Source organism: Sorex araneus, chromosome 11 (assembly GCF_027595985.1).
Source record: "Sorex araneus isolate mSorAra2 chromosome 11, mSorAra2.pri, whole genome shotgun sequence".
Classification (NCBI taxonomy): Eukaryota; Metazoa; Chordata; class Mammalia; order Eulipotyphla; family Soricidae; genus Sorex; species Sorex araneus.
The window spans coordinates 49,811,235-49,831,519 of record NC_073312.1 but is presented as its reverse complement, the minus strand read 5'-3'; the positions used below and the strand labels follow the sequence as shown (position 1 = coordinate 49,831,519).

Here is a 20,285-nt window from a genome sequence, read left to right as displayed (position 1 = left end):
TTTCAGATACGGAGACACTCAGACAGAACTGATAGTACTGCGGGAAAGATTAAGGAGAAGGCGATGAGAGCTGCTTCACAGATGCTGAAATGGGTTTTTCCTTCTGTTAAGGGGACATTTGAGCAAAGACCTAAAGAACTTGAAAAGAGGGTGTTCTTTGTATGTATCATTCACATGGAATGCATTATTTAGTACCAAACATTGTGGTCATTTTTTCATGTGCAAATTATATTTGCAATAGACTTAAAAAATCCTGAAGGCACTGACCTTTGCCAGTTTTTAACCTTATACCACCAAATGCGGTTGCCTCAAATGTAGGCATTTAGTGAATATCTGATTCTGATGATACGTACACATGAAACTAGTAACATTTATTTTCTCTATTATGAATGTAGACGTATAAACCATTTTTTATAAGTTGTGTTGAAGGAAAATAGTTATTAAGCTGTTAAGTGGGACTTATCATTTGTTGTATGTGCTTTCCTCATAGTGAGTCTAATTTTCACAATTACACGTTGGTCTCATTGAATGAAGAATTTAATCGTGGACGAGGACTAAATGTGGGTGCCCAAGCTTGGGACAAGGGAGAGGTCTTGATGTTTTTCTGTGATGTTGATATATATTTCTCAGCCGAATTCCTTAACAGCTGCCGGTTAAATGCTGAGCCAGGTGCGTAAATTGTGGTAGATGAGCTGAGTATAGAATTTAGACTGCTTACATCACATCCCATATTTTGAATCAAGTTAATAATATTTTCTCAAGTTACATTAGTCATAATTTAACTCAAAATTTTAAGAAAAAAGTGAAAATTTACCCACCTGAAATTTATAACCCCTGTGGCCAAATTCCAGTGTTTGCATTTGATTTCAAACAAAAGCAGAGTGGCTGGAGCAGTAATTTACTGGGAAGGGTGCCTGCGTTCCACATGGTTGACCCAGGTTCAGTCTCCAGCATCCCATATGAACCTCCAAGCGCCACAAGGAATGATGTTTGAGCACATAGCCAGGAGAAAGCCCTGAGCTCTGCCAGGTGCGTCCCAGAAACAAGAAAGGGAACAAACACAGAAAATAAAGTCTTGAAATTAACAAGGAGGAAGCAACACCTGTCAAAAAAGAGCCAAAATGCACAGTTGTGTGAGAATCCACTCTATATTACAGGAGAGGATACACATAGGCACACACACGTCACATATGCATGTACACAGATTTGTAAATACAAATATTTCTTGGTCTTTAGACTTTTAGGAATGATTTACTATATTTTGCTTCATATTGCAGATATTATTTGAAAATATCTGAGCAGATGACATTTTGTAAATTAAATCATATTGTAAATGTTGAAAGAAAATTAAAATTTTTGTAGTAATTTTTTGTAGAATTATTCAGTCTTAGAAGTTATTAACTCTTTGTTAATCAGTTTGATGATAATTACAAATTCTAACGAGTGCAGTAAGTATAGTTTGTTACACCAAGTACTGTAGGTGTTAAAGGAGATGTATTTGCTTAATTAAAAGAAATTTTTTTATATCTAAAATAAATTTACCTCAGAAATTGAGCCCCCTCCCCTCTTGTATATGTTTTTCTGGGAGAAACCTCTCCAGGGTCCACTTCCATACTCTACCCAGAAGTCCTCATTTTGGAGCCTAGCAATGATGTGCTGCTCAGTTCAAAGAGAGACCAGGGGCCACCAGAACTACATGGGGGGATAGGAGGTGATGGTCTTGTGGTGCCACAATCAAACTTGGGGTCTTCTAACATTTTTAGCTATCTCCCTGGGCCCCCTTAGTGGTTTTTAATGAAAGAAAGACGTGTGCTTGTAGGGGCTGTTCTAATAAAAAGACTACCAAAAACTTAGGGGTCTTTGATAGCTTTTGAGCACTTTTGTATTACCTCACCTAACACAATGTTAGCAAAAGATTCTATATTTAGAAGAGATGGGCTACTTAGCCTGAAAGGTCCCTTCACTCCTATCAATATGAATGCTAATGGCAAGTCTATGTAGGGATTATTGCTTCAGGTATCTTTAAATCTTCTCAACTTTAAATAATTTTATCTCTCAATTTCTATATTTTAGTTGTTCTCTATATATAATATGTTCATTGTACAATTATTAGGCTTTACACATCTGTGGTTTACTTTGAAAGGTGAATTTAACAAGTTTCTGAGTTTCTTGGTTCATGTCAGAAATTAACATACATCTTTTATTCAAATTTAAATACTGAGCAATAAATTGAATATATAATAAGTAGTTGATAGGGGGCTAAACAACAGTACAGCGGGTGGGGTGCTTGTCTTGTACATAACTGACCTTCATTCTATTTCCAACACCTTGATGGTCCCCTGAGCCTGCCAGGTGTGACCCCTGAGTTCAGAACCAGGAGTAAGCCCTGTGCACTGCTGGGTGTGGCCCAAAGACCTAAACTATAAATAAATTAAATAGCTAATAGCATCTTCCCAAAGTTAAAGGAAATAAACCTATGAAGCACCCTTTTGTATTGTTTTCTCTATTCTTTTGCAAGTTTATAGTTTGATACTGACTTATAAAATTCATGGTCTGTTATAAAATCATACATTCATTAAATTAACATGATGTTCAGTATCCTGAATATCGATAAAATACAGTATCAGAATCATATGTGATAAATATTTTAATAAGCCAATATAAATATTGCAGTAAAGATCAGTAGTCCTTCATTTTATGACTTCTCTATGTAATGCAAACATTTATTTTGATTTCTAGGTAAGAAGGTGTTTTACCCCGTGGTGTTCAGTCTCTACAATCCTGCCATCGTTTATGCCAATCAGGATGTGCCACCACCCGTGGAACAGCAGCTGGTAAGACTCACTGTCCTTTTTAAAAGGCCACTAAGATCATTTACAAGTTCCTTTATGTTTGTTTCACAAGTAGAAGACAGTTAAAAATTAAAACCTGTGAGCTGAAAATAGTCAGCAGGCAGGATGTTTGCCTTGCATGCAGCCCACCTGGGTTTGATCCCTTATGTAGTCCCCTAAGTACCACTGAAGTGCAGAGCCAGGAGTAAGCTCTGAACACCAATAGGTGTGGCCAAAAATTAAGAGTTGTAGTTACTTAAACACTCTCATAGTCTGTCCCCTTTTCTCCAAATATTTTCATGGTGTGTGTTTCAGAATTCAATAGTAGAGGGTGAGGTTAACCAACACAGAAAAACTTAATAATCCAGAGTGTGAATGTTATGTCACTATTATTAGAAATTTTTTGGTAATAACTTTTTATTTAAAAAAAAAAACCTTATTCGAGGCTGGAGCAATAGCACAGAGGGTAGGGCGTTTGCCTTGCATGCGGCCGGCCCGGGTTAGATTCCCAGCATCTCATATGGTCCCCTAAGTACTGCCAGGAGTAATTGCTGCAGAGCCAAGAGTAATCCCTGTGCATCACCAGGTGTGACCCAAAAAGAAAAAAAGAAAACTTATTAAAACTACTAAATACCTAAGAAGGAGTAACATGCAATGGATATAACGTGGTTTTTGGCTAGTTCTCCCATTCCACACAGCAGCTTTTTCAGACTGGTCTCTGCTCTTCTAAAATTTAAAGGATTCTACATATATGCATGTTCCTTATATTATTGCTCTCTGCAGACATTTCCACATGGCTGCCCTACAATCACTCAGAATCATTATGTCCAGAATCCCGCTCCACATTATTTCTTTCTGGGCCACCTTGACATGTGCTACCACTTTGGGGAGGATATCTTCAGATACTCCAACATTCAGGTCACAGCCTGCTTTCATCTTTGGTTAAGTCTTCTTCTTTATTCCTTCCTATTCATTCACTTGCTGACTTAGCTGGTTTTGGAACCTCTATCTTCCACAGCCATTCAATTTCTTTCTGTACATATTATAGTAGTTTATCCATGGTTTTCAGTTGCTGTTGTTGAAAACCACTGATGTAGATCCTAGCTTCTTAAACTGTAAATTACAACACATTATTTAAAAACTTTCTTTTAAAATAGATTTAATGATTTATTAGCAGTTATTTGTATTCCTGTTTTATCTACCTATATACCTGAATCACACAAAAAATTCCTCAGAAAGGGACTGGAGAATTAGTAGAGCAGGTAGGACACTTGCCTTGCACACAGCCAGCCTGGGTTTAATCCCCAGCATTTAATAAGATCTTCCAAGAACTGCCACATTGTAATTCCTGAGTTCAGAGGCAGGAGGAACCCTGAACATTGCTGGATATGACCCAAAAACGAACAACAAAAAATTCTTAGTCAATTAAAGGATTACTCATTTAAAAAAAAATAAGAAAAGAAAGAAAAAGAAAGGTTTAAAGTTTAAGAAAGCATTTTCTCTGCCTTCAGCTTTCCATTCCCAGATTCTAACTGTTGCCTCATAACCAGACTTCCTGCTTTCCTTTTGTCCCTTCCTATCTTGTTCTCTGTACTCCTTCCAGAGTTACTTTCTCAAAACATCATCTGATCACATAATTCCTGCTCTGACTCTTCAGAGAGCTTCCATTGCCATTAGGGTAAAACAGAAACTACATGACTAGATGTATCACTGTCATCCCATTGCTCATCGATTTGTTTGAGCGGGCACCAGTAACATCTCTCATTGAGAGGCTTATTGTTACTGTTTTTGGCATATCCAATACACCTTGGTAGCTTGCCAGGCTCTGCCGTGCGGGCTTGATACTCTCGGTAGCTTGCCGGGCTCTCCGAGAAGGGTGGAAGAATCGAACTCGGGTCAACCGTGTGAAAGGCAAACGCCCAAATGCTGTGCTATCGCTCCAGCCAACCATGACTAGATGTACATGATTCTTTCAGATGTGGCCCTAGGGGTTCATAGTAATCTACTCCTAGGCCAGGAGTCAGTCATCTACAATCTTGAGTACCAAATCTGACCTGAAAGCTAGTTTTATATGGTCTTAGAACTAAGAATTTTAAAAAGAAGTTTTTTAAAGTATTTAGTGGTACATGAAAATCAGAACTCCACTCTAGCTAAGCATAACTGTTGGCTGGACCCTAGAACAACAGAATGTGGAGAATGAGAAACATATTGCCCATAACATGTCATTGCTTTTTTTAAAAAACATTTTATTTTTTCACTTGTAACCTGTGATTTACAATACTATCAACAGTATAAGATTTTAGACACAACAGTATATGACCCAAGTTGTGGCTCATAATATATGGTCACAGGCTTCCCAGAAATTTTACTGTTTCCGCTAATCCACCCTCTCTCTAATCTCCAGATGAGCCAGACTGTCATTCTTGAAACTCCCAACACTTACCATGCCTCACTTTTCACATAGCTCCATTCAGTTTCACTTAGAAATAGCAGCCAGATGTTCAGTTCCTTTTTGTCTTATTTTGAAATCTGTTTGCGTCACTGATTCTGTTATATCCTCATCTTCTCACTGTATCATTGCCTTTTTGTAGGAAGGCTTGTTCTTCTACAGAGCCTTTTTCCTTTTTCTCTCCTGTTATGACATGCCTCCTCTAGACTTATTACAGAAACACCATAACATCACTTATCTTTTTTTATGTAAGAATACTGCTATTTATTCAGCCACTGATTAAGCTGATTGAAGCAGCCACGAACTCTGCATTACTTTTTTTAAAATTCTTTAATTTTTTATAAAATTGTTTACATTCAATATTTCAACACCAATCCCACCATCATTGCACCTTCTCACCACCATTACTTTGAATCTTCCCACCACCACCCCAGCCTGCCCCTTAGGCAGATGCTAAATAATTTATTTTATATTGCTTGCCATGAATAGTGTGAGGTGTCACATGGCTGCGAAAGTGGCCTGTGCACTCCTGGAATTCTAAAATTTTTTAATATTTGGTGTACAGAGGCACATCAGTGGCATGCCTCTCTCTTCCAAGATTCATTTGTGAGTTTCCAAATCATGGCTGTTAATATGCTCAAGTGGTGCCCAGAGGCAGTTCTTGGGGGATGTCTGCCAGGAAAGCAGAAGGTCGAGGAGATGGGGGAAGGTCACCCATCCCCAATTCCGTGAAGCCTGTAGTTTTCAGTCACTGGTCCCGAGTACCTGGGGTTTTCAGTGGATTTATTCTCATTCGTGGGGGGCTTGGGGAGAGCCTGTGAAGGTCGGCCATAAGCAATTAGGTTCTGGAGGTTTGCAGCTGCCAGGGTTCATATGGGGCAGGCAGAGAGACACACCTGCTCCCTCCAAGTTGCCACATGAAATCAACCTGGCGCGGGGTGGGGAGACATCTATGTGACGTGCTGCTCCTCCGAGATCCATTTGTAAGTCTCTGAATCATGGCCATTAGTGCACTTAAATGGCCTGCTTTTGATCTCTTTGGAGATTTATTTATGGGTCTCTGAAACAGAGCTGATAAATGAGCTTGTATAGCTGAGTCAGAGGTGGTTTGTGGGTGTGACTCCCACATACCTTACTTTTGGCCATTTAATTTCTCGGGAAACTTGGTCCACGTTATTGGGGTCTGTCCAAAGGCACAGTGGCAATTTTGGGGTATCAGGAAGTCAGAAGGCACCATCAGACTTCTGGTACACTCTCCCTACAGGTACAGGTTGACCTGCTGGGTGGCACCGTACTCCCACTTATCTTTTTTTATCCCCCCCCCCCACACACACACACATAAACACCATGGTTTACAAAGTGGTTAATGATGATTTGTTACAGGCATTCAATATTCCAACACCAATCTCACCACCACTGTCACCTTCCCTCCACCATTGTCTCCATTTTCCCAACCACCCCTCAAGCCTGTCCTCGTATCAGACCCACAGTAATTAATTTTATGTTGCTTGTTACCAATAAATTGCTAATAGAATGATCAAAAAATATTTCCTTTGCAACTCAGAGAAGGGATCACCAACTATAATGTAGTCGAAGGCCATGTGGGGGAAGGGAGTTGTGGGCTGAATGAGGGCTAGAGACTGAGCACAGTGGCCACTCAACACCTTTATTGCAAACCACAACAGCTAAATAGAGAGAGGGAACAGAAGGGAATGCCCTGCCACAGTGGCAGGGCGGGGTGGGGGGAGATGGGATCGGGGAGGGTGGGAGGGATACTGGGTTTACTGGTGGTGGAGAATGGGCACTGGTGAAGGGATGGGTTCCCGAACTTTGTATGAGGGAAGCATAAGCACAAAAGTGTATAAATCTGTAAATGTGCCCTCATGGTGATTCACGAATTAAAAATAAATAAATTAATTAAAAAAAAAAACTTTTGTAGAAGATAGTTTCATATTGCTTACAAATTAATGTTAGAAACTTTTGGATCATAATAAAATTGAGTATTTTTCATTTCTAAAAAAAAAAATATTTCCTTAGAAGAAAATTGATGAAAATTGTATCTCATCATGGGGATATTAAGTTCTTATCTGAGGGATTATTAAGATGTTGTTATAAGTTTTTATAAGCCTTCTGTGTTTTTGTTAGTCGATCTACATTACATCCCATCCTTTCTGGTGTCCTACTACTGGATTGTCAGTGAATATGCCTATGCACTCCAGAAAATCCAGAATTTTTAACTGGACAGTCCAGCTAGAGTTAATTATTTTTCTTTCTTTCTCCAAATAGTATTCCTTTATGTATATATCCAATCTTCTTTATCCTCATTCTTTTTCTTTTTGAATCACCGTGAGATACATAAAAATGAGAAAATAAGAGTAGAAACTTTCTCAAAGAAATATAAATGACCAAAAAGCATATAAAATAGTGTTCTACATAACTAATCATCAGCAAGGTGCAAAACACAGTGAGATAACATCTCACACCACCGAGACTGGCACACATCCAAAGGAACAAATACAACCAGTATTGGCGTGGATACTGAGAGAAAGGGACTCTAATTCATTGTTGGTGGGCATGCCTACTGGTCCAGGCTTTTTTGAAAACAATATGGGCATTCCTCAAAAACTAGAAATTGAGCTCCCATTTCTGGAAATATACCCTGGGGGACACAAACACACTAGAGTTAAATTTTTAATTGGGCAGTGGCTTTGGGGTGTGGAGATGACTGCCAGGGCTTCTGGAAGTACAGGGAGGTAGAGGGAGTTGCCCATCCTGACTCCGAGAAGTTCTGGACATCACTTACCTATTTATAGACCAGCCCTTCTTGAACCTGAAGCCTCATTCTTCTACTCTTGTGCTTTCTTTGTTCTTGCCACAGCTATTTTCTTACTGTTTGTCAAACACTCCAAACATATTTCTGCCTCAGCGCTATGGTACAGACTTGTCCACTTTGCCCGGAGTGATCTCCTCCAGGTATTTGCATAGCCCATTCCATCAGGGCCCTGCTTCCAAGGATAAACCTTAGAGAGGCAGACCCTTATGTAGTTGTTACATTCAAAATAGACTTTTTTATCTCTCATGTTTTCTCCTTACCCTGCTCTGGTTCTTTTCTTGGCATGTAGAGCTATTGCCTGGGAAGTATATATTTACTATTTTTCCCATGACATGGATGGTCTATAATGTCAGGGTCTTTGTCATTTCTCTTTTTCCAGCTTCAGAACTATATCATAAACAAATACTTCTTGGATATATGAATAAATAAAGAAGGTTTATCATGCTTCAGCTTTTATTTGGTTTGGGGGACTCTCATCTAAACCCTGTTATATTTCAACTTGATTTTAAACTTGGTCTGCATTGTGATAGAAAGAACTGCAGCAGTTTCAAACTTCATCTCTGCACCCTATACCTGGACTGTCAAACTTACTCTTTAAAGCACCACAAAGTTGATTTCAAGCACCCATATTTTACATTGTATGGGTCATGCAGTCCTTGTTGTAGCTGTTAAGCTCTGCCACTGTACCATAAATGCTCCATGAGCAATCTGAACAAATGAGTGTGACTGTGTTTCTCAAAATGATAGACAGGTTCAGGCCAGGTTTAGCTTTGCTTGCCAATGACTGATTCTGGCCCTATACCAGCTCAGAAAAGCAAGTGTCTTTTTAAGTAACTTTCTCTGAAGAATAAGTAAAACTTGCTTTCCAAAGTTAGACTGTTCTCCTTTTAGTCCATTGGCCTCTACTTTTCTCAGTGCACAATAGTAAACTAATTCCTATAGTAAGTGGAATGAAATTAATTGTCCACTTGTATAGAGTGCAGCATCAGTTTGAAACTACAGGTAGAAGGAGCTTCTCTAACAAGGGAAAAAAAGATCTAAAATCAGTAAGAGGGAAGTATAATGGATAAGATCTGCTATATATAGATCACAGTGAATTATTGTATATGTTCATGTGACTGTTGCCCTCCAAAACTGTAAATCCTTGAAGTTAGGTATTGCTTTATTACCATCTCAGTTTATGCCTTGCACAGGCTTGATTTCAGTTATATTGAAAGTGGCAAAAATCGTTTGCTACATGTGATTGTCAGTCACATAAGAGAAAATCCATATCCATATCCATATAATCCCGCTGCTCATTGATTTGCTCGAGCAGGCACCAGTAACATCTCTCATTGTGATACTTATTATTACTCTTTTTGGCATATCGAATACACCAAGGGTAGCTTGCCAGGCTCTGCCTTGCAGGCACGATACTCTCGGTAGCTTTCCGGGCTCTCCGAGAGGGGCAGAGGAATCGAACACGGGTTGGCCGCATGCAAGGTGAATGCCCTATCACTGTGCTATCACTCCAGCCCATAAAAGAAAATATTTGGAAATATTGATTAAAAATTGATTGAAAATGTTGATTAAAACTACTTATACTTGTTGATGGGTTAATTTTTTTTTTAATTTTTTAAGGTTCACAAAAAGGATTCTGGCTTTTGGCGAGACTTTGGCTTTGGGATGACTTGTCAGTATCGATCAGATTTCCTTTCCATTGGTAAGTTTACTTAATATGTAAGAATATAATTTTATATACTTATCACAACATTGGTTTTTTTTGTTTTTTTGTTTGGTTGGTTTTGCTTTTTGGGTCACACCCAGTGATGCACAGGGGTTACTCCTGGCTTTGCACTCAGGAATTACTCCCGGAGGTGCTCAGGGAATTATATGGGATGCTGGGAATTGAACCCAGGTCAGCCACTTGCAAGGCAAACACCATACCCGCTGTGCTATCTCACCAGCCCCACCATCACAACACCTTAAAGGTACTTTTCTATGGCTCTCAAGTTAGATTTTTTTTTTCCTGTTAAATTACATCTGAGATTAACTAACTGATAGAGGACTCTGAAGATCTTAAAGACAGAGTTTATAATTTCATTAAATATAAAAAATGAGGCTATAAAGATAAAATATAATATTCACTTGTTAAGACTCAAAACACTAGTTTCTAACACACCTGTTGACTTATCTGTATTTTGCTTCACTTAAGTACTCTTTAGAAAAAGATAACTTAAGTGGTTTGCTCACAGATTTTTTACTGCAGGAAGTAATCTTGTACTATCATGTATTAGGGTTTTCATGGTTTTTTAATTAGAGATAAAATTTCCTTTAATTGCCTACTAAGCTATCAAGCAAAATCCCAATACTGAAAACAAATGAGCAATCAGTTGCTCTCTCCCACTTCGGTTCAGGTTGTTTTGGGGGACTTGGAGTTGCTGCCTCGTCCTCCAGCCATCTCAGCCAAAGAGTCTCCATGAAGAATCTGGTCCATACCTCCTTCACCCTACCCCAGTTTCAGTCTTACCCAGCAAAAAACTTAAATGTCAGAACATAGTTTAAGAAAACAAACTGAAATCTGATTCTGTGTTTCCTGGTACATACATTCATTCCACTCTTTATTTTTTACCACTTTTATTTTATCTTTTTCTTTCTTTCTTTTTTAGTGAAGCAAGGTAATTTTTATTGCATAGGGATCACTTACAAACACATGGGAGGAGTGAGAGAGGAATACGTGTTCAAGAGAGAACACAAGGCCTCTACAGAGTGGGGAAAAAGCAAGTAAAGAAACATAGTCAAACAAGCAAGATACATGCTTAAGAAAGAACAGGGTCTTGAAGTGTACACATCATTCACCTTTTCAGAGCTTATTAAAATGTATTTTATGGGATACTGAACAATAGTATACAGCAGGTAGGGCATTTGTCTTGCATGTGATCGACCTGGGTTCCATTCCCAGTATCCATACGGTTCTCACAAGAGTGATTCCTGAATGCAGACCCGGAGTAACCCCTGAGCATCGTCAGGTGTGGCCCAAAAACAAATAATGAATAAATTTATTTTATGTTATTTATAATGGGATATATCTGTGCCATTTTTATTATTAAAATAGGTCATTGGTTTCAGAAATTCCTCCACCATCTATTGATTGATTTGATTTGATTTGATTTGATTTGATTTGGGGATCAGACCTAGCAAAGCTCAAGACTTACTCCTGCCTCTGTGCTCAGGGATAACTCTAAGCAGACTCAAGGAATCATATGAGGTGCCAAGGATTGAATCTGGCACCTTCTGGCCACGTGTGAAGCAAGCACCCTATCTATTGTACTATCTCTCCAGCCCCAATCATATATTTTTATAATTGTAACTCTTATACAACAGAAAATTCATAAATAATAATTAAAAGACTACTAAATAAAACTAATGCATTTCCCGGGCTCAAAAGGAGAGAGAGAGCAAAAGGGAATGCCCTACCACAGAGGCAGAATGGGGTGGGGAGAGGACCGGGTGGGGGTGGCGGGAGGGATGCTGGGACCATTGGTGGTGGAAAATGGGCACTGGTGGAGGGATGGGCACTCGGCCATTGTATGACTGAAACGCAAGCACGAAAGTTTTTAAGTCTGTAACTGTACCTCACGGTGATTCACTAATAAAAATTTTTTTAAAAAACTAATGCATTTTCCAATTTTGCTGCTTTCCAGCCTGTTGTTTTGTTTTGTTTTATTTTTAATTTTTATTTTATTAAATCACCATGTGGAAGATTACAATGCTTTCAGGCTTAGGTCTCAATTATACAATGCTGAAACAACCATCCCTTCACCAGTGCCCATATACCACCACCAAAAAAAAAAAAAAACTACACAGTACACCTCCCATCCCGCACCCCCACCCCCCGCCTTGTAACTGATAAGTTTCATTTTACTTTCTGTTTACTTTGGTTACATTCAATATTTCAACACAAACCTCACTATTGTTGTTAGGAGTACCCCACTAGAGTCAGACCTACTGTGAAGACAAATGAGGTTTTGAATTTCTGTACTCTAACAACTAAGTCCAGGGAGATTTCTTCCAGATATTGGATCATTGCAGGCTTGAAATCCCAATCTGTGGTCGTCATAATATGGTGGACACCGCGCCCTTCATCCCCGGAGAGAAAGGAGAGAGAGAGAGAGAGAGAAATACCTTTCCCCTCCTGGGCGGGCACGGGGCCGAGGCTTAGTTCTCAGGCTGGAGACATTCTGCGAGGAGTTGCCCATGCCGAAAGAGGTTTTGCTGGGTCTGGATTCATGCTCGTGCAGCTGTGGAGAGGCCGCACACGCGTGCGGCCCCCGGGATCACATCTTGGCGGTGGGAGGGGCCGGTGCCTCCCACCTTCCCAAGAGCACCCTCGTGTCCTTTTGCTGCAGATTTTGTCGTAAATCCCATCTGTGGTCGTCTTAATATGGCGGACACCGCGCCCTTCATCCCCGGAGAGAAAGGGGCGAGAGAGAGAGAGAGAGAGAGAGAGAGATACCTTTCCTCTCCTGGGAGGGCATGGGGCCGAGGCTTAGTTCTCAGGCTGGAGACATTCTGCCAGGAGTTGCCCATGCTGAACAAGAGGTTTTGCTGGGTCTGGATTCACGCTCGTGCAGCTTCGGAGAGGCCGCACACTCGTGCGGCCCCCAGGATCACATCTTGGCGGTGGAGCAGCCTGTTGTTTTTTTACTGCTCCTTTTTCATTTTCTCTTCCTACCCCATTAGATGTATGTTGGTGTATTTATTTTCCTCATTTCTTTGAGACTGTTCATATTTCTTCTTTTTCTTGAACCTTCTCTCTGCTCCTTATACTCACTTGATCTGTCTTCAGGTTCTCTGACTTTGTTAGTTCAGGTTTACTTTTATGAATTTTTGTATTTTTTTTTATTTATTTTTGGGCTGGAGCGATAGCACAGCGGTAGGGCGTTTGCCTTTCACAAAGTCGACCCGTCGACCCGTGTTCGATTCCTCCGCCCTTCTCGGAGAGCCCGGCAAGCTACCGAGAGTATCTAGCCTGCACGGCAGAGCCTGGCAATCTACCCGTGGCGTATTGGATATGCCAAACACAGTAACAATAAATCTCACAATGAGAAACATTACTGGTGCCCACTCAACAAATCGATGAGCAACGGGATGACAGTGATTTATTTTTATTTTTAGTGAGTCACAGTGAGGGTACAGTTACAGGTTCACACCTTTTCGTGCTTGTTTTTCCCTCATGCAATGTTCGAGAGCCCATCCCTCCACCAGTGTCCATTCTCCACCACCAATGAACCCAGTATCCCTCCCACCACCCCCGATCCCATCCCCCCCACCCCACCCCACCTCTGTGGCAGAGCATTCCAATTTGTTCTCTCTCTCTCTCTCCTTTTGGGTGTTGTGGTTTGCAACAGGGGCATTGAGTGACCATTGTGTTCAGTCTCTAGTCTACTTTCAGCACGCATCTCCCCGCGAAGGATCTCCAATCACATTTTACTTGGTGTTCCCTTTCTATGAATTTTTTATTGTAGTACTTTTAACTCCAGAATTTCATTTGTGATATATATATATCTTTATAAGTAGTATTTATTTAATAAGACATTGTCATCTGCATTCTGTTTTTTAAGTGTGATTTTTAAAATTCTTTGAAAATGTGTATAACGACTACTTTGAAATCTTCATTTAAAACCAATGTCTGGGCACTTTCACAGAGTGTTGACTTCTGTTGCTTGTTTTTACCTATTGTATGGCTCATATATTTTGTTTCTGTCTACACCTCATAAATTTTTAAAAACTGGACATCTTAGGTAATGTATTTCTGAATATTGATTGTACCCCTGTCTCCAGGACTTGTTTATTTTGCTTTGCTTCTTCATTAATCGATTGCCTCTACTATTTTAGTGACTTGATCTCCCCACCTTCTCCATCCCCAGCAATATGTTACCCTTGGGACATGTGTACTGTCATCTGGGAAGTCATGGGATTTGTTGCTTCACATGCCTCTGTTGTTTTCACTTCTACCTGTTAGACTGCTGATTGCTCTCTTGCTTTTGATAATGCTCTGGGGCATAAATTGCTCCAGAGCCTGACCCAGTTAATTGAGCCCTTTTTACAGGATTCTTTTGAGTTAAGCCTTTGAGATTTGTTTGGACGCCAGGAGTGCCCTCGTTTTTTCTCTCTGGTAAACTAGTTTATCTAGTTTACCTTTGAGTTAACAAGTTTACTAGCTAAATCAACTAGTTAACTAGTTGACTGGTTAGGTTAACTAGTTGAGTAGTTAACTAGTTAAGCCTTTGAGATTTGTTTGGACGCCAGGAGTGCCCTCTTGTTTTTTCTCTCTGGTAAACTAGTTGGCCTACATTTATTGCTCTGATGGAGAAGCTACCAGTCTTCTTTTAGTTGCTTAGCATCAGAATCACTTTCTTCAAGAATCCCCTTAAACTTGAACTTCTGCACACCTGGTTTGAAGCAAAGGCCCTTTCTTTCAGTAATTTCTTTTTAGTAATTAGTTATTAGGGACAGCCTGAGTCTCAGAGCTGAATGTGGAGTCATAGCACAGGTCCTTTATGAGCAAGATCTGGGTGGGGCTCAGGGACTGCACCCCCTTGCCAGCGTGCTTGGATGCCACACCTAGAGCGAAACCCCTGCCTTCTCAGCAGCCCTGGTTTAGAATTTAGCCTCTTGTTGGGTCTTCTGTTCTTTTCTCTCCTTCTAGTGCTCTTATTACATATGATGTTACATCTTAGATATTCTTTTTGGGGTTGCTTGGCATTTTGTTTCCAGGGGTGAATTCTGCCACACCCCCACTTTCTTTCTCTTGGCTTTTCAGTTTTGGAAATAGAGACTTCTGTTGACATGGTCTCAAGCTCAGAAATTATTTCTCTAGTTTCCAGTGAGCCCTTCAAAGACATTATTTATTTTTGTTACAGTGGTTTCTATTTTTAACATCCTCTCTCTCTCTCTGTCTCTCTCTCTGTCTCTGTCTCTCTCTCTGTCTCTCTCTCTGTCTCTCTCTCTCTCTCTCTCTCTCTCTCTCTCTCTCCCTCCCTCCCTTTTGGGTCACATCCGGCAATGCACAGGAGTTACTCCTGGCTCATACACTCAGGAATTACTACTGGCGGTGCTTGGGGGACCATATGAGATGCTGGGAATCGAACCCGGGTCAGCCGTGTGCTAGGCAAATGCCCTACCCACTGTGCTATCACTCCAGCCCTTAGCATTTCTCCTGAGTCTTTCCTTGAATTTCTGTTTATGTTACTCAGCTTTTCTTGCATACCCGTTTCTGCCTAGAGATATGGTAACTATGATTAGAGATATGATACTATGATTAACATACCAAGGCTGGTGATTACAACATTCCTCAGATACCGCTCTAAATCTCCTTCTGGTGTTTGATGACTCTTCAGACTATGTTGTTTGCTTTTTACTTTTTAGTATGCCCAGTTCCTCCTTGGTTGCTGCATTGCTGCAGCTGAGTTACTAGGTAAAGGAAGCTGCAGTAAATAGGTGGCAAAGGGAGGGCTGGGGAAAGACGCTTTCTACGGTCCTATGATTTGGTCTCAGTTCCTTAGTACGTTTGTGCATCTCAGCCATGAACTTCTCAAATGTTTCTCAAAGTATAACTGCATAGACAGGATAGCAGAAGTGAAATGTACTACATTTGATTATATATCCCTTCACCAGACAGGTTAGGCTTGTAAAAAGATGTTTCTCCTGGAGGCAGGCCTTGTTAGGAGCAACAGAATGCTCTAGCATTTTTTCAAAATAATTTTATCCTCCCTTGCAGGAAGCAGTAGGGTATTTTTTTATTGCCTTCACTTGAGTATATGATATAATTCATTGAGGTGAAACTCACAAAAATCTAAGTGACCTCCCCACCATAGAGCCCTTTAGAATGTGGGTGTGGGGCTGGAGCAATAGCACAGCAGGTAGGGCGTTTACCTTGCACGCAGTCAACCTGGGTTCGAATCCCAGCAGTGCTCAGGGGATCCTGGAGCCACTTTCAGCTGTCTGGACTTGGGCCCAGTAATGTAGTGCTGCTTAGTCTCGTCAGTGCTGGGATCTACCAGGGTCACTCTGGCAGTGCTCCAGGGACATGTGGTGCTGGGATCAAACTTGGGGTCTAGCACATGCAAGGCTTGTGCTTCAGCCCTTTGAGATATCTCTCTGCTCCTGCCATTAAGAGTTTTTAACTCTCAGATTGTGCACAGAACCTCCTCCGTTCATCAGCTACAATCCAGATGGCATTGGCCCCCACCTCCTGCCCCCTGGAGAGTTACACTCAAGAGTTTCTGCCCTGGTGTGTTGTGATTCTCTTACCCAGCTATGTCTCTCCAGTTTTAGGGGCAGCAATTTGCCTTACTTACTGTGGCCTTACTTCTTTGAGGAATCTGAAAAGACTTGTTGATTTTTTCATTTGTTCAGCTTTTTACTTGTTAGGACAAAGTGGCCACTTCTAAACTCTGTATATCCTAAACCAGAAACAAGGTTCCCATTTAATGTATCTACACCATTCTAGTATTGAAGAGCTCATTCATATTTACTAGGACTCCAATCCAGAATTTTTGAGGTATCACAGTTAATAAAACTGTTTTTAAGAGATCTGAGGTATTATTGTCATGATTTGGAAATCTAGCTCTTAACCTTTTTTCTGTTTTGAATAATTTGTTTTCAGGCTTTCCTAAAAAACTCCAAATGGTTTGTTGTTCCTTTAACTGTTAGTTATTACTCAGCTTAAGTAATTTTGAAAATAGTATCAAATTTATCCTCCACTTCACATGTCTGCCTATTGTAGTTAACCTGCTCATCACACTATCAGAATTTTTTTTTTAGGAAAGGTTAAAAGTGACATTTATGTTGCCAGATATACTTGATTCTTTGTAAGTTCTTGATTGAGCAGTACACACTTAATCACTTCTTCCTCAAGACATGTTCTTCTCTTTGTTTAGTTTTTGGGTCACATCCATTAGTGTTTGGGGGGCTACTCCTGACTATGCACTGGAGACCATATGGTGTTAGGGATCAAACTCAGGTCTTCTACGTACATCCAGCTCTTTGAACTATCTCCCTGGAATATTCTTGGGAGTGCTATTGTGATAGCATATGCTCTAGAATTTTTTCCATCCTCTGGAACTGTTTTTTGGTTTTTAGTTTTTTTTAGACTCTTGTACCTTCTACTTATTTCAAGAAGACATATTTATCTGCCCCTGCTTAACCTCCAGATGTTGGCACTTAGCATTTAAACATGGGTCCTGTTTTCCATCTAAATTATTTCATTCCTATTAGTTTAAATCATATATACCCGCTCTCAAATTTGTTGTTGTTGAAGCAGAACATTCCAGTGTTTATCACATTTGACTTTCAGGCAGTTATCTACAGTGTCAGTTTTGATCCTGCAGGTGGATTTGACATGGAAGTAAAAGGTTGGGGTGGAGAAGATGTTCATCTTTATCGAAAATACTTACACGGCGAACTGATTGTGATTCGGACTCCAGTTCCTGGTCTCTTCCACCTCTGGCATGAGAAGCACTGTGCTGATGAGCTGACCCCCGAACAGTACCGTATGTGCATCCAGTCCAAAGCCATGAATGAGGCATCACACTCACACCTGGGAATGCTGGTCTTCAGGGAGGAGATAGAGACTCATCTTCACAAACAGGCATACAGAACAAATAGTGAAGCTGCTGGTTAACATAATCGACACTTTATGCTGAACCACAAACCAGCACTATTTACTTAGCCTTAATCCCAGTTCCAGATTCAGTGCCTCTTTCAGAAACAACATACTTATTTTTTATGGGTTTTGACAGCAGTTTAACTTGACATGAGGGGAAAAAGCAAGTGTTTCAATGCAGAGCTTGTTTGTGAGAATAAAATGCTATGGAATCATTGGCAAATCAAACTCTGCTATTTAGTCCAAAGGTAGTTTTTTTTGTTGTTTTTTTTTTGTTTTTTTGGAGGTTCTTGTCATTTTTTTTCTTTCTTTTTTTAATTGAATCACCATGAGATACATTTACAAAGCTTTCAAGATTGAGTTTCAGTCATATAATGATCGAACACCCATCCAGTGCACGTTTTTCACCACCAATGTCCCCAGTATCCATCCCATGACCCCCACGCCATCCCATCCCCTGCCTCTGGCAGGCACCTTCCATCTTACTCTCTCTACTTTCCAAAAGTAGTTTTAAGTTAGTGCTAACATGGTACCCATGTGTTGATGTATCCTTGTTGCCTCTGGGCTTCGTGATGGAGTGTGTTGATCATGCTGATACCTGATCAGGGAGTGTCTCCTTGCAGAAAGGAATGGATGGAATATATGGAAAAGGGCTTTTCATCTTCTGACCACTGAGCTAACCTGCTTGTTTGTTTTTTAATGAAGATATTTAGTTGCTTGAAGAATTCCTGTTTACTGAAGCACAGATAATTAAATATCATACCTGAAATCCCAGTCAGTTGAGAAGACAAATATCTTTCAGTGTTGTTCAGAATATCTTTTTAAACAAATGAGTAATAGTACACGACACTTTAGGTTATGATCTATGACTTGTTTAGAAATACAGTGTGTTGTTACTTTATCATGTTCAGAATTAATCAAATTTGCTGTAGACTATTTTGAAAAAAAAATAATCCTGGAAATGTCTTTAAATGAGCATTTAATTATGTTAGAGCACAGTACACTCATGTCTGGAGTACACAGATGTCTGGAGAAAGTGTATGGGAACTAGGGCTACCTCAGGGTCATCTTGTGGTAGCTCAAAATAGCTGAGCATAGCATGTGGGTGTGGGTGTGGGTGTGTGTGTGCGTATGTGTGTGTGGTGTGTTTTCTGCTCTGTATTTTTTCACTTTGCATGGACCCATATGTGTTTTTATTATTATTATGTATTGCATCATTAAAATATTTTCAGTTGAGAGTTTGGCCCAAGGAGAAAAATACTGAGGCATACCATAGTATCATGTGATCTGAGAAAAGAATAGAGGAAGATCTGGTTGAAAATCTGAATTACAGAATATTTTAGAGAAATATGCTACTTGCAGATAAAATGTTTTCATTGAGATAGGACCTAGGTACAAGACAAATAAATTATATTCAAGTAAAATTCTGTTATTTATTACACATGGATCTTTTACCATAGGTAGGGTCAGTTGCTAAGCCCAGAAATTGGAGATAAAGCATGCGGACATTCTTTCACTTTTGAAAGGGATCTATATTGAATTATTGTACATAAACATTATCCACACCCCCCAAAAAAACTCACAGAAGAAAAATTATTAACTCTTTTACCTCTGTAAATCAATTGCTGAAAGTATTATAAATTCCAAATTTCTTGGTGCTACATGAACTCAATTTTACAGTGACTATTAACTAATTCCTAAAATTATAAACTTGGGGTTGTATTTAGATTTTTTTTAAAAGATGTGTAAAATGTTTCAGGCCAGTGTCTCTTTTTATATGGTTATTTATTATGGACACTAGTGAATATTGATGTTTAAAATGAAAAATTAATTACATGAAAGGTATATTGTGGCTTGCTTTCTGACAGAAATGAATTGATCTTTTCCTTTTCTTCTGTTATTTGTAATGCTAGCTTTTAATTTAAAGAGGGAAGTGAGCAATGGAAACATTGTGTTTGACATTAAATGATACCAATAAAGTATTTTATTACCAAAGTTAAAGAAAATGTGACAAACTTCTTTTTGTTGTGAAATATCATTAAAGTGTATAGTATATAATTGTGCATGCACTGTTGCACTGTCTGTAGCACTGTCGTCCTGTTGTTCATCAATTTGCTCAAATGGGCACCAGTAACGTCTCCGTTGGTAAGCCTTGTGGTTACTGTTTTTGGCATATCGAAGGTGCCACGGGTAGCTTGCCAGGCTCTGCCGTGCGGGCAGGATACTCTCATGTTTTTCCCAACGATGTGTGTGTCTTCCAAACTGACTAGTTCTGCAGTTTTGAATTTGTATGCATGTTTTATATCTTTTTTCCCTTTGGCTTTTGGGCCACACCCAGCTGTGCTCAGGAAATATTCCTGGCTTTGTGCTCAGGGGACCAACTGTGGTGCTGGAGCTCAAATCTAGGTTGGTTGCCTACCCGCTGTACTGTTCCTTCGGCCCAGATATGCGGATTTTATAATATTCATTCTGTATTTTATATTTTCCCCCTTCCCTTCCCTTTGATGTCATCTTTGCAGTCCC

The 20,285-nt window shown here is 39.9% G+C and overlaps 1 protein-coding gene across 3 annotated transcripts in view; it reads left to right on the top strand.

The window, feature by feature from the left end:
* The window catches only part of CSGALNACT2 (chondroitin sulfate N-acetylgalactosaminyltransferase 2), a 50,745-nt gene extending 31,333 nt beyond the window's left edge, over positions 1-19,412 (top strand). For 2 of the 3 annotated variants that reach the window (XM_004607492.2, XM_055119023.1), the window contains exons 5-8: positions 491-669; positions 2,740-2,834; positions 9,734-9,815; positions 17,488-19,412. In XM_004607492.2, coding sequence (XP_004607549.1) covers positions 491-669; positions 2,740-2,834; positions 9,734-9,815; positions 17,488-17,780 — 649 coding nt within the window. In that variant the 3' untranslated portion in view covers positions 17,781-19,412. The other variant, XM_055119025.1, reaches the window with a different exon arrangement.
* The last annotated feature ends 873 nt before the right edge of the window (positions 19,413-20,285 follow it).